Here is a 24,687-nt window from a genome sequence, read left to right on the forward strand (position 1 = left end):
ATTTCAAAACCAAAACTTGTGGTTTGCCAGCCAAAAAAAAAAAAAATTCTGAGAATGTCTTACACCAGTAGAAATGCAGTGAAAGTTGAATCAACCTTCTGCCACATTTTTTTAACTCTGCAACTTTTTCACAAGATTCAGAGGAGAAATTATGTTCGAAAACAATTTTCTTGAAATGTAGGAGTGAAATTTTTTTGGAATAGTCGTGAAGTTTCTAATGTGCTCAGTAGAGTTCATGTAAATGCATCAAGAAAGCTACAAATTTTATAGGAGCACTGAAGAAATTATTCTTCTAAAAAAAATTGGTTCTTTGGCTGTTTCTCAGTACGTGTTGACATTTGTGGTGCAGCAAAAAGACACGTGTACTGCCGTGAAAATTGGATTTAAAAATCTTTTCACCAGTCAATTCAAACTCATGACATCCTTACTGAAAAGGCTGGGCTGACGCCATTTAAAAAAAAAAAATGGACTGTAGCTAAGCCTCTGCGATCCGGGCCCAAAAAATCGGCGTCGGCGCATGCGCAAAATCGGCCGATGGTGGCGACAGCTGTATTTCGTTTTTTGATCTTTTCTACCTTGTAACAGCTGTTTTTGGCAAGAGTGATTCCTTTGTGATTAGAACACACAGGACCATGTGAACAGAGGTCGACTCTAGTGTGCCACATAAGAGCAGCGCACCTTTCTGACACACATTCATGCCTCCGGGGTGTCCATCACTTTAGACCTCCTTTTTTTTCTTTCACTTACTGCGCTATCATTCCCCGCTTTGCGCCACAGTTTTTTGCATGCTTGTGTTTTAAAGTGTAGACGGCTTGTGCACTGTTTGCTCCTAGATTTGTGGCACGGTGAATGCAATCTGTAACTCTTAACATGCCTGCTTTTGTGTTCCTTGTACAGTCGAACCTCGATATAACGAAGTAATACTTTCAGCCGAAAAATTCGTTAAATCTGAAATTTCAATTTCAAGTCAAGATTGACATGTTTCAGCAGTCTAAATTAAATTACAGCTTCATGAACAGCCCTGGTAGGTGGCACCTTGTAAATACAGTGAATCTCAGGATATGATTAAGGTTGATCCGAATTTTTCTAAACCCAAAAAATTATGTCCTGGTCAGAGTGTGTTATATACAATATGTTACATGTCTATGATGGTGCCAAGAATATTTCAGTCCTCGACAGGTGATATAAACACGCAAACCACCAGGTGCCTGCCAGCGGGCGCCCAGCCATGATGATACCATTAAAAAGGGGCTACGGTGTTACATATAGAGAGAAAAAAGTTCAAGCAAGCATTGTGGGTTTTTCCGGCCAATAATAAGCCGAGAAAAAAAAACAACAGATATATCGAACCTCCAGCACCAAGCGGTGCTTGCACCGATGACAGGTGGCAAGCTTCACCACGTTACACAAGCGGCTGGCGGTGGAGTGCATCCACCTCTGATTTTCGTATGTACATAACAGATGGCCCGGCAGTACATTCTGTTCCTGTTATGCTCCACTGACTGAAGCCCACTGGCAACATTTGTGCATAAAACGTTGCATGCAAACTGCATTGTGTGTCGGCTAAAGGTATCATTTCTATCTTCTTGTCAAGGATGGTCCTAGTACATGCATGCGATGTGCAAGGACTTCATTAAATCGAAAGTGCAGCATATATTTACTTCATTACATCGCATAAAAAAATGCATTGCTTTCAATGGAGCAGAAGTTGGGAAAGAAAAAATGCATTATTTAGCGAGTTTCTTAAAATGAGGTTCGTTATATCGTGGTTCGACTGTACTTAATGCCTTGTTGCTGTCCTCACTTTTGTCACCATCTCTTCAGGCACGTTACGGTGAACACATCACTTCTGTTCTCCAAGGAGTCCTAATTTGTAGCTTAATTTATCAACTACATTTGTACAGGGAGTCATGTCTATTGAAAATGGGCTTAAGTGCTTCCCTTGACTAAGGGCAGCTAGCTTGTGCTTATGCTTTGCACAGATGTGCAATTTGGTGGTCTTTAGTGCCTAAGGATATGATTAGTGCAGCTGCTAGAGTAGTTTTTCTAAAATAAGCTTTATATGCAACTTAGGCTTACATGCAAATGTGCGATTTTATTTTACATAGATCAGTAGTGTCGTCTTTTGCATACAGGGCTCAACAGCTTTTAGAAAAGGGGATCTGGAAGGTGGCAGGCATCTCACTTTTCTGGTGGTACAAGACACTTTGTTAGTTGTGCTCTAAAATTCTGTCAAATCTCAGGCTGCCATAGACCTTGGCAACTTCTTGCCTGTACTCGATCACATATGCAGTTGAGCTGTAGCGGTACTGAACGCTCTTTGAACAAACTGGAATTTTAACGCAATTGTACGGTTTCCTAGTGGCCACTGATTCAAGTGGTGAGTTGTGCTCTATTTTCAAGCACAGCTTACAACCTTGACTTGTTTACTATTTTAGCTGGAAGGTCCTGTTATGAAATGCCCCATCTGTTCTTAATTTGAGCACAAATGAATGGGCAGTCCTCACAGAGAAAGCAGCTGTGTATGCCTTACATGGCGAGTAGCGCTACATTCGGCACTTTCTTTACCAGTAGTTCCGGAAAGTTGTTTGGGACCAGGCAGAGAGCAGTAGAGTGCATAATTTTCTCCTGCATTGTTTCACCCTAGATGCGGAAAGTGCCGGCGGTACTTAAAGCTGGTGGCAAGTAAGCCCAGCCGGCTCCATTGCGTGCAATGCAATGACACCCACAGCATACCGCAGAATGGTAGTGTCCGCACGTTCCGTGAACTCAAGTGCCCCCTTGATGATTTCGAGCTCCTGCAGTGGTACGGTGGCACTAAAGGAAAGGTTAGTGGGGTTTCGTTGTCCTCATTAGTGTGCACGGTTATTCCCAAAAGTTGTCTGAAATATTCCCCGAAATTGTTTCGTCACCGCTGGTACTTGATATTATAGTTTTGAGCTAACCCGTCCAGTCAGAGACTGTTATTGATTTAGAGGAAATTTTCAAACTTTCAGATTTTTGTTGAGAAGTATACGAAGGTTGCTCAGAAAGAATGTGTGTGTGTGTGTATATATATATATATATATATATATATATATATATATATATATATATATACACACACACACACACACACACATATATATATAGTTCCGCATTATGGAATAACACCTCTTTCAGGGTCTTATTCACACTTCTTTTGAGTCATTCCTATAATAAAAAAGCCATTATGTTAAAAAATCAGCGCATTTTTTGGCCCTTTACAAGTGCTCGGGCTTTGCAAAACAAGAAAATGAAAATACGCACTGGCTGGAGCTGTACCAGAGATACTGTAAAATGTGAACGTGTTTGTTTAAACAATTCTCGGCTTTCATTTGGCATGCTTAGCTTGATATGGTTCAGTGTCGCTTCTCAGAACGAGAGCTTTTCGAATAAATTACATCCAAGTAGTAACTGAAACTGACACCTAATACGTTAAGTGCACACGGGGAGACACCATGACTGAATGGGTTATAAGCAAAGAAAGATTTTGTTTACAGCACTGAAAGATGTAGAATGATTTTATAGTAAGTTTTATGCTTCCAATTATAGGCAAACTGCAGGCCGCTGGCGCTATCTGAAGCCTCGTGTGGACAGGGCTGGTCGAGTAGCCTTTGGAGGCAAGCATTTGGGATTTGTTTATAGGGGAAGGACTACGTACCTAAATTCCATGCAAACATGGCTTGTTGATAGAAAGCAATGCCCTTGTAATATGACAAGTGGTATTAGATTTGCCTTTGACAGAGAAATCACTGCTAGCGACAGCACACTCTCAGAAAAACTGTGAAATTCGCTCTGTACACAATCATATACAGCCTTGGTTAAAAGTAGAGTCTACAGGGTTTGGTTCTAAGCCATTAACTTGGCTCTTGTAGCATCCAGGGAAGCTTGATCTTTCGGAAGTTTCTTTCGCAAGTTCGAGCTTTCGCAAGTTTGAGCTTTCAAAAGTTTGAGCTTTCAAAAGTTTGAGCTTTCGAAAGTTTGAGCTTTCGAAAGTTTGAGCTTTCGCAAGTTTGAGCTTTCGCAAGTTTGAGCTTTCGGGAGTTTGAGCTTTCGGGAGTTTGATCTTCCGGGAGTTTGATCTTCCGGGAGTTTGATCTTCCGGGAGTTTGATCTTCCGGGAGTTTGATCTTCCGGGAGTTTGATCTTCCGGGAGTTTGATCTTCTGGGAGTTTGATCTTCTGGGAGTTTGATCTTCCAGGAGTTTTATCTTCTGGAGAGACAAGGGTGAGAGTTTCTCTTATGTTCAAAAAATTTGAATGCTGGTAGTGCATGACGAGCCACGCAGCAAATCCCCGAAGCCAAACCCTTGGGCTCCTTACTTTCAATGAAGGTTGTACATGACGCATGAAACATTTTTTTTAAAATAGGCACTGGACTGCACATAACTTGCCGCCTCTTGCTTGCTTAATCTGAGCTGCAGCTTCTGCTTTTCTGTCTGTCTCTGTCACCCCCAGAGCTTCATCTTCTGCCCCTACTGTTACAACCACCCGCCCTTCCGAGACACTGGTCGTCAGATTGGCTGCAACTCCTGCACGCACCCCACCTGCCCGCACTCCATGATGTCTAATGGCATCTCGGTCTGCCCTGAATGCACCTCCGGTGTGCTGGTGCTCGATCCGGCGTCCTCACCCAAGTGGAAGATTGGCTGCAACAGGTGGGTGGCATCGCCATGCAACATCGGTGAAGGTCATTCCTTTGGTGCTGGCAACACAATGTTTATTGTGGCAATTTTAGGAGAAGGTGAACTCTGCTATTCGTTTTCTCTGGTGTGGGACCACGAGAGCCTAGTCTTGATGAAAATAGGTGCATAAAATAGGTGCATTCAAATCAAAGCTTTAAAAAGTCTTAGTGGGTTAAAAATCTGTTCAAATTTTACAAAAGTTCAGTTAAGGGGTGCCCCACTGGGCTGCCTACCCTTACTTAATACATGAGATGGCAGCGAGACAGAAGCGCGAATTCAAATGAAATATAATTTCGAAATAAGCAAGGTAACGAGATTTCACTGTAACTTCGTTAGAGCTTGGTCTGAGGTACAGTCAGCGTGAAAAAGGTTACATTGTGACAATGCAAAGGAAAAGACAATTTATTTCAATGCAATGACACAAGCTGACTGTTGGAAATGCCTGCAAGTATGAGGGGATATGCATGTTCCTTGTGAATGTTCGGTGGCTCAGGGAGATGCTATGCACAATAAATTTATTCCTGAGCACATGCATCCCAGAAAGTTGTGCTGGCTGCTTACAGTTTTGCTGTTACACGTCTGAGTTACATTGAGTAGATTGCAGTTTGTATGCTTAGTTTTGCTTGAGTATTCGCAGTGGATACATGCTGGATTCGTCGTACGTTAGCAGTTTCTCTAAGTTGCTGTGTGCAACATGGACAATGCAATCAAATAGCATGGCCTAGAGAACTAGCGTGTTTTAGGGCGCTGCTCTTAGGCACTTGTTCCTGCGTTGAGAGGCGTGCCTCAGCATTGGCCTCAGCGTAGCTGAGTGAACGCAAAGCACAGAGAGGAACGAAATACAGCGATATTGAAGGGGATATTGAAGGAGAGCGGATGCGTGAAGGCAGGTCATGCGGCGGAGACCCATGGCACAAAAAAAAAAAAAAAAAACAGGAAAGATTGTGCTGGAGCAAGGCTTGAAGGCTCGGGCTTCCGCTAGGGTGTCTTAGTTCATGGCCCTGGTACTCCTCTCCCCGCTACCTGGCGAAGCCGTGCGGTGGACCTATGTTTCGAGATGGTTCAAGCACTCCCAAAAAATCAGGGGGAGGTGGACAGAGCTTAACACAAGCTTAGACGCCTGCACTCCTTTTCTCAACGCCGCTGCCCGCTTCCTGATATTTCGTGCTTGGTTTTTTTGACAGCGCTATGGGAATCGTGCACAAGCTGCGATGGCTTGTTTAATGGCTACCACATTCAGCATGTGGCAATTGTTTTCCCTCTTCTGCCCAGTCTGTCTGATTGAAATCATAACATGTTCAGTGGTTGCTGTGCCAGTTGTTGGTCGTGGCATTTTTGTGCATCATTTTAATTAGATTGTCCTTCTCGAGTTTGCGACCGGTTTTATTTGGAACAGTGCTGTGTGATACAGGACGGAAGCCAACAGTCACCAAAACCAAGGAGCATAGCTGATGACTTCTTTTTGTAGAATAATAGGGTAGTTTTTAAAGATAATTGATTAGAAAACAGAAAAAAAGCACACGTGCCGCCAGACTTTTGGGCGCGAATCTGAGAGGCTACGCGACACCGTCATTCGCTTCAAAACCTTGGCAACCCATCCTTTTCAATAAGGATGTCACATGTTTAAATCGAATGGTGGGGAAGCAATAAATATGTCTTTTTGCTCCGGGGCAAATGTCAACATACCCAGAAATTGCCAGAGAATCAATTTTTACTGAGAGCAACAATTGCATGGAATTGACCTCAGAGTTCTCTTAAAGCTCACGACCAAGAATCTTACTCAATGCTGCATTTAAACATTGCAATTATAAGGTGGCCATGAGGTATCTGCGGATTTCTTCTTACTGGAGGAGTCACATCAGTGGTCGATTATCAGAGGGGCAACCGAAGCGATGGCCTTGTGGTAGAGCGTCCACCTCGCATTTGGCAGGTGCTGGTTTGATCCCGCTGGGTTCAAACCCGACCGGTTTTCTAATGGGTACAAGATCTCCCCCGGACTGGTATTCTGCTCTTCTGGGGTGAAATGCTTGGGAAAAGGGTCTTGGACTGAACTGTTACGTCGTTGATTCAGTGATTCGTTTCGCCGTCAAACAACATAAATCCGCCTTGTGCAGTAAAGTCCATTTTTGGTCCTTTTTCTTTTGAAGTGCCTGTTCAAGCTCAGAGTGTCAGGATTTAAAGGCACAGGCTTCTTTCCCAAGCCATCCATTCTGGAAAGCCGAGCACCAGGCCAAGGGATAACCTTGTACCCATTTGAAGGAGCTGGTGGGTAGGCAGCTGGTAGTACGAGTCGAAACCACTTCCTCCCGAAGTTGAGACGGCTCGCAAAATGAACACAGAGAAGCAACCTTAGGTGCAACATGAGCAGGACCATATCTTGCAAGCTCACTCTGACGTCTGAAGACAAAGCGCTGGTTGCGGAATGTAGCCCGCTCAGCCCTCGCGTATTGTCCGTGCGCAAGACTTCATCCCCATGATGGAACCAAACGCTTTTCAAAACGAAGGTGTGAAAACGAAACCACCACACCGTTAGATGTCCCACCGCGCGGGCCATGCTAGCCAAGCTGTACGTGGTGCAGTTGCGCGGGCTGGCTTCCAGGCCGACGTTTCTGTCATTCACCTTTTTTCTGGTCCTCTATGGTCTAAGATACGCAGTTTCTTGATTCTCACGGAAATTAAGAAGAATCTAAGTAGTCGCCGTGAAACAACCGCAGTACCACACGTGAGCTACAGCTCACCAGTTCTGCTACCCTTCATAAGCCGGCTGCTTCCTTGCCGTCACAGTGCAGGGGTTCTCAAACTGTGTTCCGCGAGTTGCTTTTGTGGGTTCCACAAGCACTCACACTGGGATGCCCCTCAATTCTGGTACATTTCTGGTGGGCGTGAGCAAGGCACACACGGAACTCCTAACTTAGCACAGACCTTAGCAGCACACCAATATGCTGTGCGCCAGTAACAGCTCTGTATGTTGATGTTTTGACGGGAGCGCCGGTGGCGATGGCTCGCCCAGAAAACTGGGCAGCATGCCAAAACACCACTGCGCCAGTATAGAACGCTGGCAAAGTGGTGTGGAAAGGGTATGGCGCTCGAGGCAATGTATGTTACATACAATTGTGCGTGTGGCGACTGGTGGTGTGGGCCGCACTGCCAAGCTAGCCAAGTGCAACCAAGACAAAAAAAGAAAACACACGCACATCTCAACAGACATTTTTCCAGGTGATTAGATGGCGTCAGCGGCGCTGAGGTGATGTTTTGCAACCGGCAAGCCCATTTGTGCCTGAAAGCCATTATCTGTTGAAATTTGAACAATGGCACTAACACAGACCAAATGTGGCACATGTTGAAGCATGTTGTGCACATCCTTGGCACATATTGAAGGCTCTTTGGGTCCGTTGAGGCAAAAAAGTTTGAGAACCCCTGTCGTGCTCAACGAGACGAGAGGATTGCTGCCAGTCAGGTTCACGGCCAGTTGACGGCATCGTGGCACGACGCAGTGTTGTGCCACATGGTGCTTGGTTTTGTTTTGCAACCCGCAGTGGCTCTCGATGGATATCAGCGCCTCGGCTTTATCTGAGACCAAGCAGTATTGTTCTTGGGTATTCGACGCTTGCTGGTATAGTCAGTGTGAAGAAAGGGCATTCTAACTCGCATGACATTACCCCGGTAATGGCATGATATTTCATCGTAAGTTTAGATGAACAGAAAATTTGGAATTTCTGAATATTTAGGAGGTTTGATAGTTTCGAATAGTGAATGGACAGTGTACATTGATTTTAATAGTAAATACTATTCACAAATTATTTAAAGTTTCTTATATTCACACACCCCAGTTTTTAATGTTTGCTTTGCGGCCAGCTTTGTTCAGTTAGCAATGATGCCGTAACAAGATCTCTCTTTTGCCTGACTTAGGTGCCTGTCTAGAGAGCAGACCTTTGGGCATGTAGTTATCTGCATTTTCAGGGGTTTGTTTCATTGTGTGAATACCTGCTGCAGATGGGGGCATTTGTTCTCTGCCTTGTCCTGTGGCCGACCTTACTCTGGCATGTGTAACATTAGTGGGCTTCCCGGCTGCCACGTAACTGGCGGCTCTTTGAACCTGTCTGTTGTGTTGCTGTTGCTTTTGATTGTCATGAATTTCTCATCTAAATTATTTCACGCAATTTAACATTATGCAGCATTTTGTGGATTTCACATTATTCACATTTTTGCATAATCCATATATGGTTCACACATTTTTGCATAACTCCCATCAGTTTTACATCTATATTGCTACATTCTTTTGGTTCATTGATTAGTGTGCTTTTGATGGCATTGCCAGATGCAGATGATGGTGGAAAGCTATATTTTTGGTTTGAGCTGGAAGCCGTTACATTCCAAAAAGAGCTCAGTGGCTCTTTGCGTCATTTGTCTTCTGAGCGTTTGGCCATGGGCTCAGCCCTTATTTTTTTGGGTGGCCACATTGCAGCAGAGGCGGAAATATCCACATGCCAAGGTTTTTGAGCACGTGAAAGGAGCTGAAGCTCGCGATGCTGCCTTGGCCTGTGATTTCAAATAGAGCTCACAGCCAAGTTCTTGTTGTACTCTTTGCATTACAACTTTTCACTCTGATCATTGTGCTGACTTTGTCCTGATTACACAGCTTATTGTTGGGTGCAGAAAGCAGCAATACACATCACAGTATGTGACACTGGAAAACTAGCTTAGTAACCCTTTGTAGGACAGCGATACAGATGTGTACCCCTTTTTTCTTGAAAAGAAGTGGTTGAAAGGACTTGAAATTAATGGAAATCATTTGCTGGGTTCATTCTAAATACAAATTTACCACTTGTATGCGTGTGAAACTTGATAAAGTTTCGTGCCTCACAATGGGTTAATCTTACAAGCAAAGAGATGACTTAAAGTTTCATGCCTCACAATGTGTTAATCTTACAAGCAAAGAGATGACTTAATGTGGGTTACGGTTGGAATGGTATTTCTTTGTAGCGATAGCTCCATATGGGACTCTCTGAGGCAGGTAGCATTAAGTTAGGTTAGGCGTCGTGTATAGGTGGAATCGAAAGCTGATGTATGCTCCTGCTAGCCGATTAAAATTTTATCCAGTGGTTCGGGTAGCAAGCATGTTCATCAACAGGCCATGCTCTTCTGCTGTGTGGGGGTAGACTGACTGTCATTGTGGCTTTTTTGGATATGGAGGGTAGCAAGACCCTTTTTCCCTTTAACGTGTGGCAGGTAAGCATGTTCATCTTGCCTGGTGTCAAAGTGTAACATTGCACAAGCATTTCGTTCTTAACGTCTATTTGCACTTTTCACCCTTCCCGGTCTCATCTCTGGCGCCGCCAGGTGTGATGTGATAGTGCAGCTCTGTGAAGACTCCCGCAAGGTCTGCGTCGAAGACGAGCAATGCGAGGAGTGCGGCAGTCAGCTGGTCAGCGTGGAGTACAAGCTGGTGAGTCGCCTTCCCCGCTCCTCGCGTGTGCTCTTGCACTCACAGTTTAAACAATATACCATAATTACTTGCATAATAGGCGCACTCGCGGAATAGGCGCACCCCCAGTTTGGTCGCGAAAAATCAGATTTTTTTTTATTTCCGCGCTTAATAGACGCACCCCGAACTTGGCGATGTGATCAATACCGTATTTATAGTGCAACACACAGCTGTCGAAAAAGAAAAAAAAAGGGGGCGCATCAGCGGGCGACAAACAGTCCTTCCATCAACTACCGATGCACCCCGAACTGCCGCGCTGAAAATGCACGCTTTTCACTACCTCCACTGTGGCAGCTCGTAAAGGGATGAGACTCTCGGAGGCCACGTATAGGCAGGTACAAGGTTGGAGGCGAATCGACACAAGCGACAGTGCCATCGTCATCAATGAGCCGCTATCCAATCCAATCCAGTCACTATCACGGAAAGAAGCCACCGCAAAGAAACACCACTTTCAGCTATTTTGCAAGCGGCGTGCAGTTGGTGCGGTTGTGTTGTTCACAACGGGGAAGTACGCATTTACATGGCTGCATTCAAACTAAAAGCTGTGCAGTATGCACTTGAAAACGGAAACCGTGCTGCAAGCAGACATTTCAGTCCCGGGGAAGCCAGCATTCGCTACTGGCGAGATCAGCGGGAAAAACTTCAGGCCACCAACAAGTCACGACGGGCCTTCCGCAGTGCAAAATCCGGAAAGTATCCTGAAGTGGAGCAGCAACTCGTTCAGCACAGACGGGAACTGCAACAGGACTGTTGTGCTCGAAATAGTGCAGACCGAGGCGCGCAGAATTGGCCAAGCGCAGGGCATCGAGGCCAAGGATTTCACGGCAAGCTCCGGATGGACAACGCGCTTCTTGCGACGCCCTGGACTCTCCGTGAGAAGGCGGACATCGTTGTGCCAGAGCTTGCCCTCGGCATACGAGGACAAGGTAGTGGAGTTTCGCCGTTTTGTTATACGGCTCTGGCAGCAAGAGAACTTCATTTTATCACAGATTGGGAACGCAGACCTGACAACCGCTCTGTTTCGACATGCCCAGAAACACGACTGTGGAGGAGAAAGGTGCACGAAGTGTGCTTATTAGAACATCTGGCGCAGAAAAGCTAAGATGCACTGTAATGTTGGCAGTGACTGTGGACGGTCGCAAACTGCCGCCTTACAGTATTTTTAAACGTAAGACTCTTCCAAAAGGAGATTTTGGTGGACAAATCCTCGTCAGGGTCCAGGAGAAAGGCTGGATGAATGACGAATTGATGGTTGATTGGAATAAGACAGTCTGGGGCCGGCGGCCTGGCGCTCTGCTGTATCCGGCCATGCTCGTTTTGGACAGTATTCGCTGGCACCGCGTGGAAGGTGCACGAGAGAAGTTGAAGGAGCTGCGCACGGATATTGCCGTGATTCCGGGCGGCCTGACCTTGGTACTGCAGCCTTTGGACGTATCCTTAACTATGCCTTTCAAGGACAGCGTTCGAAGGTTATTTGAAGGTTGTAACTGGATGGCTGGGGGACAGCATCAACTAACTCCAGGTGGCAAAATTAAGAGGCCAACTGTGGAAATGTTGTGCGGATGCATCACGGAAGGCTGGCGAGAGATCTCCGATGACGTCATCAGGAAGAGCTTCAAGAAGACAGGGATCTCCAATGCACTGGATCCGAGCAAAGACGACATGCTGTGGCATTCAGATAAAGAAAACGACAGCGAGTCCCCACTCAGCGGTGATGAGAGTGTGTTCTCGGACTCCGAATAGCGGAAGGAGAGAACAGTGACATGTCTGTAAATAAATTTTACGTGTGTGTGCAGTCAACATCTCTTGCCTGTTTAATGAAAGTAGGTACCTTTCAGTTTTACTTTTATGCTGCATTTATTAGTAAATGATGTGTAAGTAGCCATTTTCTTGATATATGTTCAAATTTAAAGCGCGAGAATGTGAGTTGAAAAATTTTCGGAAATTTTACCCCGCGTAATAGGCACACCCCGAACTTTGAACCGGATTTTTTGAGAAAAAAGTGCGCCTATTATGCGAGTAAACACGGTAGGTAGTTTCTTCCAGAAGCAGCAGCAGGGCTGCAACTTTGACATGCTGTTAGGATATATCATTGTCTCTCATATTTTTTTTTTGTTTACAAGTAGTTTTTCATTTCATTCATAACAAATGTGTGAAAAAAAAAGTACGACACTGCGTATACCATAGTAATGCAAGAAGGTTCAAATATGCTTCTTCCGGAGGCATATAATAAAAGACAGCTTTTAGGCTCTCTGTAAATTTGATTTTTAGTAAGTTTTACAGTGCAATACACAGCAGTGTAATAACAAAGGCAGCGTGCAGTTAGGTAATACAGTGCTACAAGTTTCGTTTTTTTAGCTGACACACCTGCGTTGCTGTGGAGGTAGAATATGAGGGTACACAGGTAATGAGATAATGGTGCCTTGGTACATAATGAGGATTCCGAAATGGTTTTAAATTAATATTTGGCATTTCCCCGCCGTGCATAGTGTCCTTCACAGCTTGACTGCAGCTTTTGAACGTACCGTATATGCTCGCGTAATGAACCTACCTATTTTTCCAGAAATGTTGACATCAGTTTGAGGGGAGGGTTCTCTACGCGGGACAAAAGCTTACTAAGCTCTTTTTCGCAAGGGTCGAAATTTCATATCATACCTCGGTATGAAGGTCAGGAGCACAACACAAAGTTAAAAAAACACACAGGACCATGAGGAGTGTGTGCGAATGTTTAAGCCCTATATCTTACAGCACACACACTCATGGCACTCTGCCAAGTGCACCCAGCCTCCCCACACCCCTGTGGTAGGAGCTCTCCTCAAAAGATAATCAAGTGGTGATGTTATCGGAGGCGGAGGCGGGCACCATCTTGGCACACTGCCAAGGTCTGCGCTACAGATGGCGAGAAAACTGAGGAACTTGCTACAAGAAGCTAAAGGCTGAAAAAAAAACAGTGACTTGTGGCCACCAAAGGGAGGAGAGGGGGGGGAGGGGGGTTGTTAATTATGCGAGTGGGTTGTTAAGCGAGTATATACGGTGTCTGTTGAAGCACATGTGTACTGAGACACTTTCAGTGTGCAGGAAAGCGATGGCCAGGGTTTGGTGCATTAGGTTAAAAGCAGCACACCTACTTAAAATTAGCTTCTTTTAGAAACTTTAGAAGCCATCCAACTAGGCCCTGTAGTTCCCCAAAGTGCATGTGCAGAAAGTCCTAAACACTGCCAATACATCAAAAACGCCTTGGGGCAACTGTTTGTCTGCTGTTGATAGAAAACATGAAAAGGAGGAAAAGGGAAACGAGAGGCTTTAACATCACTTTGTGAAGCCACATATTCAACTACTTGTCCATAGCTACTATTACTAGGTTTCTGGCTGTTGCTGAGAGTGTCCGGATAGGATAGCTTCCAGAACTGTGGTGCTACTCGCTTCGGCAGGCTCTCATCACTTTTTAAGACCCCTCTTTTGTTTTCTTCTCTTTGAAGCTGTCACCAGGGGGCTCTACGGCCGCTCCTGCCATAGCAACTAAATGCCATTTCTAGCAGTGCTCCCAGGCCATGGTATTGCTGGGGCCCCTCCTGTCTGTTTCTTCCATCACGATAGTGTCACATTGTTATGATGGCAGCCGGGGTAGTCGACGACAGACGATCCGACTGGTACTGAGCTGAAACTGTTCAGTGAGCAAAAGTTTGCCCGCAAACCGAAAACAACTCGGCGGCAAGGGCGGCAGCAAAGGCGCATGGCTATCGACGATCTGAATGGCCATTGCTGTCGATCGTGCTGATTGTCTGTCATGTGACACAGAAAGTAATAAGGATGTCTGATGGCGGTTTTAAACAAATGACATGAAAAAACAAACAATGCAGAGCTTCGAGTTGAGGTATCGCTTGCTGTTCATTTGGCCAATGCGGGTCAGAGGCAGCGCATTGTGGGTTTGCATCGCGTATTAAAAGTGCGAAATAAGACAAGATGGAAGACTCCAAACATTTTTAGTATGAAGTATCACTGGATTTTAGAGGGCCTCTGTTTGGCGCAGCACGTTATGTGGAGTACAGTAATTTTCAAGTTTACTCAGCACCCGTTGGCTTCACATCATTGCTTGCAGGAGAAAACGAAGTTGCCAGGGGCACAGACGGAAGCCGTTGGCTGCATCTTCTGCGACCCAACGCTGTCAGGCCTTGTAGAGCGACATCAAGCGCTGAAGCCGAAGAACAATTACCGCCGGCCCGCAGGAGCCGGTGGCGGCGGCAGGGGCCGAGGCCGCGGTCGACGCAGGGGCAAGCCCAAGGACAAAATGGCACAGTTGGCCGCATACTTTGTGTGACTTTTGGAACAAGTCCTTCGTGTAACTTATGTGTGCGCGTGAAATCTCTGGAACTACTTGCACTAATATAGGGGCCTAGAAGTGTTTTTCTTAGAGCAATCTCTGATGTAGTGCTCTGACCTTCACCAATAAACCCATGGTTTGTACATACCGAGAATGGGACCTGCAAGAATTTTTGCTAAGCCTTGAAACCAGGTGCACAGATAATTATGAGCTTTCTTTTTGGAAACCTGTCCCCTGCTATAACATGGTTAGCCTTGCATAAACAGCACAATTTTATTTCCCATTATACTTTGTGGAACTGAATATTTCTCAGGGCCATCATGAATCCGAAGTAAAAAAGAATTGGCACTTAGTCTACTTCTGATAGCACAGGAATATCGTTAGGAAAATAACATGCCTAAGAATTGCAATTTGTGCCAAAATAACCATGCAGAGGAGAGCAGTAGCACGGCAACTCATAAAAAGCAGCATGTGTTGATTATAAATGCCTGGATATTTTGTATCGCATATCACATTACGTTTGGGCTTTAATGTGAAGAAGTGACACATGAATGATAACAAGCGTCATAGTGGAGGGCTCTAGGTTAATTTCGACTAAATGGAGTTCTTTGATGCACTGACATCACACATTAAAAGCCCAAGGTGGTCGAAATTAATCCATAGCCCTTCTATATGTTGTAGCTCGTAGACACATGAATTCACAGGGCCGCTTCCTACAGTGGTCATTAGGGAGAGCTGTTACCATAAGTGCCTGTCAGTATCTGGAAGAGTGAGAGTGAATGTTATTGGTGAAAATGGAAGTGGCTGTGCCTGCGGATGTTAGTTTACTCTCAAGAACTTGAAAGGCATGGATGGAGATTGGAAAATGGTGCTAGAAATGGAATTGAATCGTTTTGACTCGCCTAGAGAAGCATTTAGAATTGAATTTCTATGCAGTGATGGAGCCTGTGTGCTTCGTCCCACTGTTTACATAACTTGCAGAGCAAACAGCTAAACTGTTAAATGATTTTAGCTTAAATGATTTTAGCTAGTAACATAAGCAATAGCACCTTCCATCTCCTGTAGGTGGAAGGAGTTGGAAGGCGCCAGGGGTTGGAGAGGACCGAATACATCTTGTAATGTACTTCCAGCAGCAGCTTCCTCAGCAGCCGTGAAAGCATGCATCTCGCCGCCACCCGTCTGTGTATAATCGTCAGAAATGGTATGCTCTCTCTTCAGTGCCCGCAAACAGAGGCGACAAGAAGTTCGCTGTTAAATTTTCTAGCTCACAACCATGGCAAAAGGCATGTCGAATCTATTTGAGGCCTACACGCTGGTTCAGTGGCACCGACCAGGCCGGCAAGCTTGGTCATTAAGACGTTCTGCACCACAATACTCGAGCAAGCAACCGTAAAGCTAGAAGCATGAATGATCTGGTTTTCGGGCCAACGCTATCTATGGAATACGCTGCGACTGTAAGACTGTAAGCAAGCGCCGAGCCTACAGGGCTTCGTGTTCTAGCGAAAGTTTGCCTACATGGAGTTTAAACCACCGTAGGTTCGAAGTTAGCGTGAGCCCAACCATGGAGCCGATGGCAGAAAGCCCATCGCTCAGCCGTTGCTAGGCATGAGAATTTGAGCACGCTGTCAGCTTCGACTGGAGAAAATGGCTTGCCACAGGGAAAGCTTCTGGTTTCATGAAGGGGAGTTAGGCACACGGCAGAAAATTACACATGTGCGTCGTGTTATTATGGAAGTAGCTAGGAATAATCATTTACGATTTGCACACTGCAACTGAACGACCGAAGACATGGTGTTTAATTGTCATGCTTGTAGCAGCACAAGCAGTTCGCTCGTACGAATCTGAAAAGCGTTATGAAGTTCAACCCCATATCTGCGATTTTTGAGGAGCTGCAATTGGAGAAGTTGAGCAGACTTCCGAGACAGCGCAAGGACACCCTGAGTATGACTTCGGGATGTCCGCATCAGGATGTTCAGATGTCTTTGGGTGATCCAGCTGATCCTCAAGCAGTCCAAATGGATCCATTTGTTCATTCATTCTACATATTCAGGATGTCTTGAGGGTCATATCTGGGGTCTTTTGCAGTACTGCTTTAGGATTTGTTTCGAGCTTTTTTTTTTTCCATTGGAGTGCCGTATTCAAAGCTAATGTAAAAGAAGCTAACAAGAATAAGAAATAAAAAAGGTACAGCACTACTTTACCATGCCGAAGGCTACATAGAATATAGTTGTCTTGAGTTGTTTTCAGTTCTCTGAATCGAAAAGTTGAGTGGTCCAAAAATCTAAACAAGCCAACTTCATCTGAAGCGTATGATACATAAGACCAAGTGTAACAGTAAAAATATCTGAACAAATCTGTTGAAGGAACATAATTTTGTTATCACAATTGTTTCCTCCATGACCACACACATGGCGCATAGCAGCTGCTGCTGCCGGTGGCACGGCGCGCCGGCAAAACCGAGCTGCAACAGCTGTGCGCATGTGCCTGTCAAGTGGGACGAAGATGAAGAAGGAACGCCCAGTGAAACGCAGCGGCGAAAGACTGACTTTGCAGTTCAACTGAGCAAGTTCAACTCGGCCAGCTGTAGCTATCGCGTCACTATGTTTAACCTGAGCTAAACCACCGCCAGTTTTTTTAATTAATGAGATCCCAAGTGCGAGAGCTGAAGCTGGTTTGATCTCATTTCAAGTCCACAATGCTGTCCTGCAATAGGATGATTGTAAGATGTTTGAGGAATTTTCATCCTCCAGTTGTCCAGTGAAGTATAAACTGTGGGCATCCTCAAGAGGACATTAAACCATCGATGCACTCGAAAGGTGCTCAGGATGTCCTCTTTAGGATAACGACGTTCTCAGGACATTTCGTGTTGCCAGTCGTTGCGGCAGTGACGAAGTTGCATTGTGCGCTCGACAACGAGACAAACTTTTGCATTTGTCTGAGAATATCAAAGGGCTGCCACGTTACGTGGAAATTGTTTTCTCCTATGTCCTAAAGGGTAGTTGCTTTAGAGTGTTCAATTAAGAGATAAATTTTATAGAAAAGATCAGAGGGGCCCCGTCTAGCGCAAACTGGTTGATTTGGCAAGGTATGACCGTTTTGAAACCTCCCACGGTTGGGTCTGCAGGGGGCAAGTTCGATTCACTTTGGACAGGATTGTTGATTTAAATTAAATTCATTTGTCTAAATTTAGATCAAACCTTCATTGAGAAGTTCTTATAGCTAACGAGTACACTTCATGGTAGAAGACTGGGATATATTTGGGACTAAACCAAAGCTATAAGCAGCCTTTGCTGCAATGCGAAAGCCCGGCATAATAATTACACCTTCTATAACATGAAAATTCTGACTCACAAAAAGCGTTACTTGAGCCGCGGTCGCTCAGTGGTTAGGGCGCTCGGCTACTGATCCGGAGTTCCCGGGCTCGAAACAGACCGCGGCGGCTGCGTTTTTATAGAGGCAAAACGTGAAGGCGCTTGTGTGCTGTGTGAAAGATCCCCAGGTGGTCGAAATTATTGCCGAGCTCTCCACTGCAGGCACCTCTTTCTTCCTTTCACTCCCTCCTTTATCCCTTCCCTTGTCCAGTGATATATGAGACGGATACTGTGCCATTTCTTTTCCCCCAAAACCAATTATTATTATCATTCAGAGTCAGAGATATACGATTCAATAAGAGACATAAAAACAATTTTATTTCACAGTAAATCTCCTCGAAACAAGTGATGAGCCGAGGTCATTTCATATAAGCAATGGTCACAATCCACTTAAAATTCCTTGAGGTAAAATTTCTTCCAAAGGCACCGCAGGCCTTCAGGCGTTTTCTCGGCGTCCTCCTGGCCCCATCGTGCAAGTACTCACAAAATCAACTCCAATGTTATCTGAAGCTTGTCTTGATACACGTAGCCGTCACGTGCAAGGCTATACAGATTAAGCGGCCCCTCGGATTGAAAAAATGCCTGGTTCGATGATTCTGTGGGCTTTTGTATTAAAGGGTCTAAGTGCCACGGTTTGAATTCAAGCTGAAGTTTCGTATGTTCATTTGGGTGCACCACACTAAACCTGAGTTTGTATTGGAATGGCCATTGAACTCTGTCGTCTATTAATCCCTGGTGTAGCTGCAGCCCCAAGAGAAGCAACACAGATTCACCATCTTTCCTGAGTGCAACTGCAGGAGACACTAAGTAGCCGCGCAGGTACACTCGCTCCGCTTCACTGGCAGAGTATCCGTGCGCTACAGTTAAATCGTGGAGCAACTGAATGGCTCCCAAAAAAAAATTGTGCCGTGAATTTCCGTATTCACTGCCCCGAAGGGATCGGTTCAAGTGGCGCAATTCATTGTTGTTTTCCTCAACTTCATCAATGGCTGCAGCAAGCCATGAATAGTAGTCACGCCTCTCTTCTGTTGCTCTCTTGAATTCACCTTTGATTTCTTGTTCTAATGAACTTATTCTGCTCGAGAGGTTGTCAACTGCCTCGCTTCTCACTATCAAGGATCCTGCCATCTCCTGATTAGATGCGCTTTTTTCGCGAACACTTTCGTTTAGAGTTTCTTCTCGGGCTCCTTTAGGAGGTTCCTGTTTTGTCGCTTCACCGATGGCGTGTACACCTTGCGAGATTTCTATAGGTCGGCGGCCTCCTGTATTGACATCGCTGAGCAAATGCTCCAGAAGTGCCTTCATTTCACCTGTGTGCTGATCTAGGGCTTTTCTTAAAGCTGTCAAAGATGACTCGTCAGGTTGCCCAGTCTGTCCTCTGTGTTCTGGAGGAGGAGGAGTTTTCAAGCTTGAACAGCCCGACCTGAGGTGCGCGCACACGTTGTTGCAAAGAACTGATGCCGAGCACTCTGGGCATCGAGCAGAGTGGTGTCCACAGTCATGCTGGAAGTGTTGGGTGATGTTCGAGGCAGCCATTACTGCAGTGCAACCATTCTCTCCATTCCAGCAGGTAACCTGCATTCAAACCAGCAGTTGTGAGTTACTGAAATTAATAAAGGTACAAGTGAGAAGAATAATAAAATGGCAAGATGGGATAGCCTTGTCATCCCTGGCATATGGGTACGATGTTTCAACGTAAACCTTAAAGCCGTCTCCTTTACCCTTGTACGGTGCAGGAGGAAGAAGCCAGTGACTCAGGTTTTATGAAATTGATGTAGACGGGTGCAAAAAAAAAGTGATCACAATCATAATAGTGATTGGAAGAGAAGGACTGGAATAGAAGAGTGGAATGCTGCCACATTTCCTCTGCAACAGTAATTTATCGCGCCTAAATTTCGTCCTAAAAGGATGCCTTAAGGGTACGACGCGGTTGCATTATAGGCCCCTTCAGTGGCCTGAGGTCCTCCTTGCATATCACTCCGCTGTCAAAAACTGTCCTTTCATTACTGTTATGTTAGTCATTATATTTGTATTTTTTTATTTACCACAAAACACAGGCCTCCTTTTAGCAGAGTTGAAGTAACCTTCCTCAGTTGTCGAGGGGTAGCGGTTTGCAGTCACAGCTGGATCGTTTTTTTTTTCCAGCGCAATTACTTTTCTTTCTTGAAAGGCACTACGTTAATGGTGGTGGAATTGCTTCATCACACTATAGACCAATGAGGAACTGTCAGCGCGAGGCTGTGTGCTTGGTTTTCCCACCCTGACTCAATCAGTCCATATTTTCTCTACACGCCATCGTCGATGTCCGGTTATCCACCGAACAGGGCCCCTAACGCGTCGCGTTAAAATTTGCAGTTCGCAAGTGTGAATGCTTAAGAGAATGCATTTTTTTAACCTTTGGTTGAGGCTTGATACGTTGGTAAGGGGCCCAATTGGTGAGCCTTTAAATTTGGCATATTGCGCAACCCTGCAGCTGCTGCTGTACTGAAAGTCGGGTTCAGCCGACTGGTTTATTGTTTATCGGCGTATAATATCCCAAAGCGACTGAGCCTTTTAGGGACGCTGTAGTGAAGGGCTCCGGATATTTCGACCTTCTGGGGTTCTTCAACTTGCACCGACATTGCACAGTACACAGGCTTCTAGAATTTCGCCTCCATTGAAATTTGACCGCCGGGATCGATCCAGCCGACTGGGTTCTAAATACTGACACCTTCAGCACACCGTATTGCCGTTACTGGAGTACCTGGAGGCCGCGCGCAGCCAATACGCATGCGCAAATCGCTATGTCGGCGCCAGGTACCTGGTAGCTGCGCGCGCGCCTGCAACATGCGGACCAATCGGCGCGTGCTGGGCTTGCTCGAGGTTCCCCGGTAACGGTAAGATTGTACACGGTATGCTAAAGGTGTCTATTTACTAGCTGTCTACGCGATGCCTACAGTGGTAGGAAGCATGCCATGAGACGGCATTGGGCATCTCACCGAGTGCTGTAGGCATTCTTTATTTGAATTGGTGTTTTTTTAATTTATCACTCCAGACAACAATTCACTTCGAGGTGCCAAAATTGTACGTAATCTCCCCCTGACTTTACACTGCTATGCAGAGTAGTACACTTTTCACTCCATTTTTTCCCCCTGAGTTCTGAAGCGAGAGCTTTACTACTTCTCACCGTAGCTTCTTAGCCGTGTGTGCGAGTTTGACCTCGAACCGACCTTGAACCACGTGAAAGCTATGACGTTACTCAGCCGCCGCTGAAACCGACCGCTGGCCTCTTTCTACCCTCCGCGGTGGCTCAGTGGCTAGGACGCTCGGCTACTGAGCCGGAGTACCCGGGTTCGATCCCAACCGCGGCGGCCACGTTTAGATTGAGGCGAAACGCTAAGGCCCCCGTGTGCTGTGCGATGTAAGCGCGTGTTAAAGATACCCAGGTGGTCAAAATTATTCCGGAGGCCTTCACTACGGCAACTGTTTCTTCCTGTCTTATGGTGTCTTCGACTGGTCGCTCCCGCGATCCGGTTAGGATCTGTCAAAGTTGGAGCCGCTCTCGCTCTGAGCGCATAGCGAGACTAGTCAAGCCGAATGGTCAGCGAGTTTTCAGAGCGGAAGCGCAGGAAGCGGAAGGGGACGTAACTTCCGGAACCACTACGCGGCACCGCTGCTGATGTCAGCAGTAGCCGCACGTAAGGTCCCTTGATTACCTTTAGCCGCACGTGGTCGCACACAGTTTGCATCGCGGTCGCCACTTAGCCTGTATCGATCGCTACCCCGGGTTTCCGTCCCACGGGACGCTCATTTTTCGAACATCGCCTTGTGGATAGCACTGTCGCACTCGTCTGAGCTGCTGCTGGAATCGCTGTTGTCATGCGGCAGCAACACAGACCGCGTTCCTAGCGTAGTTATCCGGCGTCTCTTGGACACTTTGCCTCACACAGCGCGGCACCCGCACAACACAACACGGCAAGGACGCTACTACTGCGTCAAAACCCTACACTTGCTTCTGCCTACACGCAGGGGACGATGAGGCCCCGCACCGCTTTCGCGAAATGGCGGAAGTGGCTCGATCTGTCACTTGGACTCATCTCGGAGCCGCTCCGACTTTTTTTCTCGGAGCGCGTCAGAGCGCTCTGAGCTGGAGGCGAGCGCTCAGAAAGAACTAGCCGAATGTAGTCAGAACGGCTAGTTTCGACCAGCCGAATGTGCGGTGTCCCCTCAGAGCGATCTAAAGCGACCAGTCGAAGACACCATTAGTCGCTTCTTTACCCTTCGCTTATGGCACGGTTCATGTGTCCGCCGATATGCGAGACAAAAGCTGCGCCATTTCCTTTCCTCAAAAACCAATTTTCATTCTTTTCCTCTGTTTTTATCGGTTGTCGGTGTTCATTGTGATCATTAGCGTTGGCGTTGACTTCGTTCTATAATCTGATCACTTTTGAGCCAAGGAAATGCGCATAACCGGCTCCCTGGGTCAGTGGACGCCTCAATCGCGCTTTGAGGTACGTGGCGGTGGTGAGAAAGATGTGGGCTGCATGCGGTAGCGCCGACAGCGTTGTGGCAGAAAGCCGGCACTGCAGCAATAGGCCGCAACGTTCATTGGGTGGCCAACCTCTCGCGATCAACCATTAATTTAACTGGCACTTGCGAGGGTGCTAGGGGGGGGAGCGCTGCCTATCCAGTGTGCGGAACTCACTCGATGTTGCAGACACTAATCCGTGTCTACTTGCCAGATACACCACAGCTTTCGCTCTCTAACCGGGCTCAGTAGTAGTTAAACCGGAGCTAATTCTTAAGGGGATAGCCTTTTTGGCTCATGAGTGGCGTGGATGGAAGCTCTAGACGGAAGTTGCAGACAGAAGTTGTTCGCACGAACTGTCAGTCATAAGCTGTGTGGTAAATAAAAAAAATGTAAAAGTTTAAGCAACAGTGCTGAAGCAATGTATATATAATGAAATGAATCGGAAATAAATTAAAAAATTAGAAAAAATTGCACGGCGCTTAAGGTTCGTCCTCAGAGTGGGATCGGGCAGCGTGTTGCAGCGTTGCCAAGGGGTCCACGGAACGCCATCGGCCCGTTCGGCGCGATCCCTGTCCCGTTCATTGGGCAATCTAAGAAAAGACGCCTGTCTCACATCTCGGTGGACACCTGAACCGCACCGCAAGGGAATATTTCCGACGCGCGGTGTCGTGAACCACTACTACGACGCCGACGGCTTTTCGTCCGAACGAGCTGCATACGCTGTTGCGTGAAGCAGAAAATGAAGGATGAGGGCAGGGAAAGACTTTCGCATTTGCGCTCTTGAGCAGACCTAAGTGCAATCCTGTAATTTTAAAAATATTTTTTCGTTTGTGATGAGCGAAATCTCATACAGTCGTCAGCACAATTCTCTAAAGCGACCGAACGTCGCGATGCCGCAAAAACAAAGTAAAATTTTCTAGCAGGCACTATATATGTTCCGGAGAATGCTCGCTTTGGAATGGAGGCGCACAGACGAACAAGCTGCCTTGACAGTTGCGTTGTGCCATTCATTCTCGGCCGCCTGATACAAGGCAGGCAGAAAAGCGTGACGAACGCTAAGGGCCAATGCGGCGGGTGCTATGTAGCGAAAAGAGAAAAATCTTACAAATCAGATGACACGTAATGGTAAAAACGAGTGAAAACAAATGCTGAACGAGACGACTTGCTGTGATAAATTTTCGTGCCCGGCCGTTGGATTACTCGCTGTGTAGGCAATTACGTCCCAAAGCAGACTCGATTATGCGGTGCAATTTTACGATAACGAAACGCTCTTCAATCTCCGCCGGTATCAAATATGGCTATTTGGATTTGCCGCACGGGGATGCTTCTCTTACGGATACGAAAGGGGTCCACAGCGGCGTTTGCGAGTGCGTATACGCTTATGGGAAGAAATAATTTACCGAATAATCCTTCCGGGTTCTGGGAAATGCTTTTTCTCTGCAGAGCGCACAAAATAAATGCCAGAGAGCTACGATGAACGAATGGAATTCAATTTTCGGCCCAATTATAACGACTTCGCAGCTGTCGTGGCATTCCGTGGGTCAAGCTTTCTGTACGTGATACAGGCCAAGTTTTTATATGCAATTGTCCGCCATATATACGGCTGTAGCCGTACCAGTCCAGAGGCTAAACTTCCAGAGATTCCGGTGCAATCTTTACTGGCAGCTCACGATTGGACCGAGGACAGGGACCCAACACCAAACGTCCTCAGATGGTCAGAACGTCTTAAACACCAAGCCTCGCCTTAAAACCCCTCGCTCACCTCTTTACTCAGCAGTTCTTCGGCAGGGAAGTCCATCCACTTGACGTCCTTTTCCGGGCACGCCAGACCATCCAGGGGACAGATTCGCTCGGCGTCCTGTGTGCACTGCTCGTAACAGAACTCGCAAAGGACGTGTGGGCAGGTAAGAACCGCCGTCTTTGTGCGAACCAGTCCGCAAGCACTGCACACTCGGACACTTGGAAGCGGCTCCACGAAGGGCACAGGCCTCCAGTCCAGTTCGGTGGCGAACCCGACCAGCGTGTAGGTCACTTTTCCGAGGGGCATCCTGCCCTGCTGTCGTCCCAGTGCTAAACGACGATGGAAATGCTCTGCCCGCCCGCGAATGCTTGTTCCGCTATATCTCTGTCTATCCCCCTCTCCTTCGGTTGTTTTTTGCCCGTCGTCGAGGCTGTGATAGCCACCGCCTCTTCCGGTTCCTTGCTACGTGGTGTCAGCACTTACGAGTCACTCTTCTAATTGCTTCTGCGCAGGCGTCCACTGCTGAAATGGCTCGTTGAGCACCGAAATTTTGT

The 24,687-nt window shown here is 46.5% G+C and overlaps 2 protein-coding genes across 3 annotated transcripts in view; one reads left to right on the forward strand and one right to left on the reverse strand.

The window, feature by feature from the left end:
• Positions 1 to 14,654, forward strand: part of Top3beta (DNA topoisomerase 3-beta) — a 44,302-nt gene extending 29,648 nt beyond the window's left edge. The window contains exons 13-16 of one of the 2 annotated variants that reach the window (XM_077636654.1): positions 2,648 to 2,828; positions 4,479 to 4,678; positions 10,046 to 10,151; positions 14,290 to 14,654. In XM_077636654.1, coding sequence (XP_077492780.1) covers positions 2,648 to 2,828; positions 4,479 to 4,678; positions 10,046 to 10,151; positions 14,290 to 14,508 — 706 coding nt within the window. In that variant the 3' untranslated portion in view covers positions 14,509 to 14,654. The remainder of the gene's footprint in view (positions 1 to 2,647; positions 2,829 to 4,478; positions 4,679 to 10,045; positions 10,152 to 14,289) is intronic. The other variant, XM_077636655.1, reaches the window with a different exon arrangement.
• Positions 14,655 to 18,178: 3,524 nt separating this feature from the next.
• Positions 18,179 to 24,467, reverse strand: LOC144105263 (uncharacterized). The gene is made up of 2 exons (XM_077638405.1): positions 24,155 to 24,467; positions 18,179 to 19,457 (listed from the first exon to the last, which is right to left on the reverse strand). The coding sequence occupies exons 1-2, from the start codon at positions 24,437 to 24,439 to the stop codon at positions 18,363 to 18,365; spliced, it is 1,380 nt and encodes a 459-aa protein (XP_077494531.1). The 5' UTR covers positions 24,440 to 24,467; the 3' UTR covers positions 18,179 to 18,362.
• Positions 24,468 to 24,687: the final 220 nt, after the last annotated feature.

Source organism: Amblyomma americanum, chromosome 9, assembly GCF_052857255.1.
Source record: "Amblyomma americanum isolate KBUSLIRL-KWMA chromosome 9, ASM5285725v1, whole genome shotgun sequence".
Lineage (NCBI taxonomy): Eukaryota > Metazoa > Arthropoda > Arachnida > Ixodida > Ixodidae > Amblyomma > Amblyomma americanum.

What these genes read in the sequence shown, in the direction of transcription:
- LOC144105263 (XM_077638405.1), bottom strand. Translation starts at nt 24,439, where the DNA reads ATGCCCCTCGGAAAAGTGACCTACACGCTGGTCGGGTTCGCCACCGAA. An exon ending in AAGAACTGCTGAGTAAAGAG is followed by an intron (nt 19,458 to 24,154) that starts GTGAGCGAGGGG and finishes GTTTGAATGCAG; the next exon opens with GTTACCTGCTGGAATGGAGA.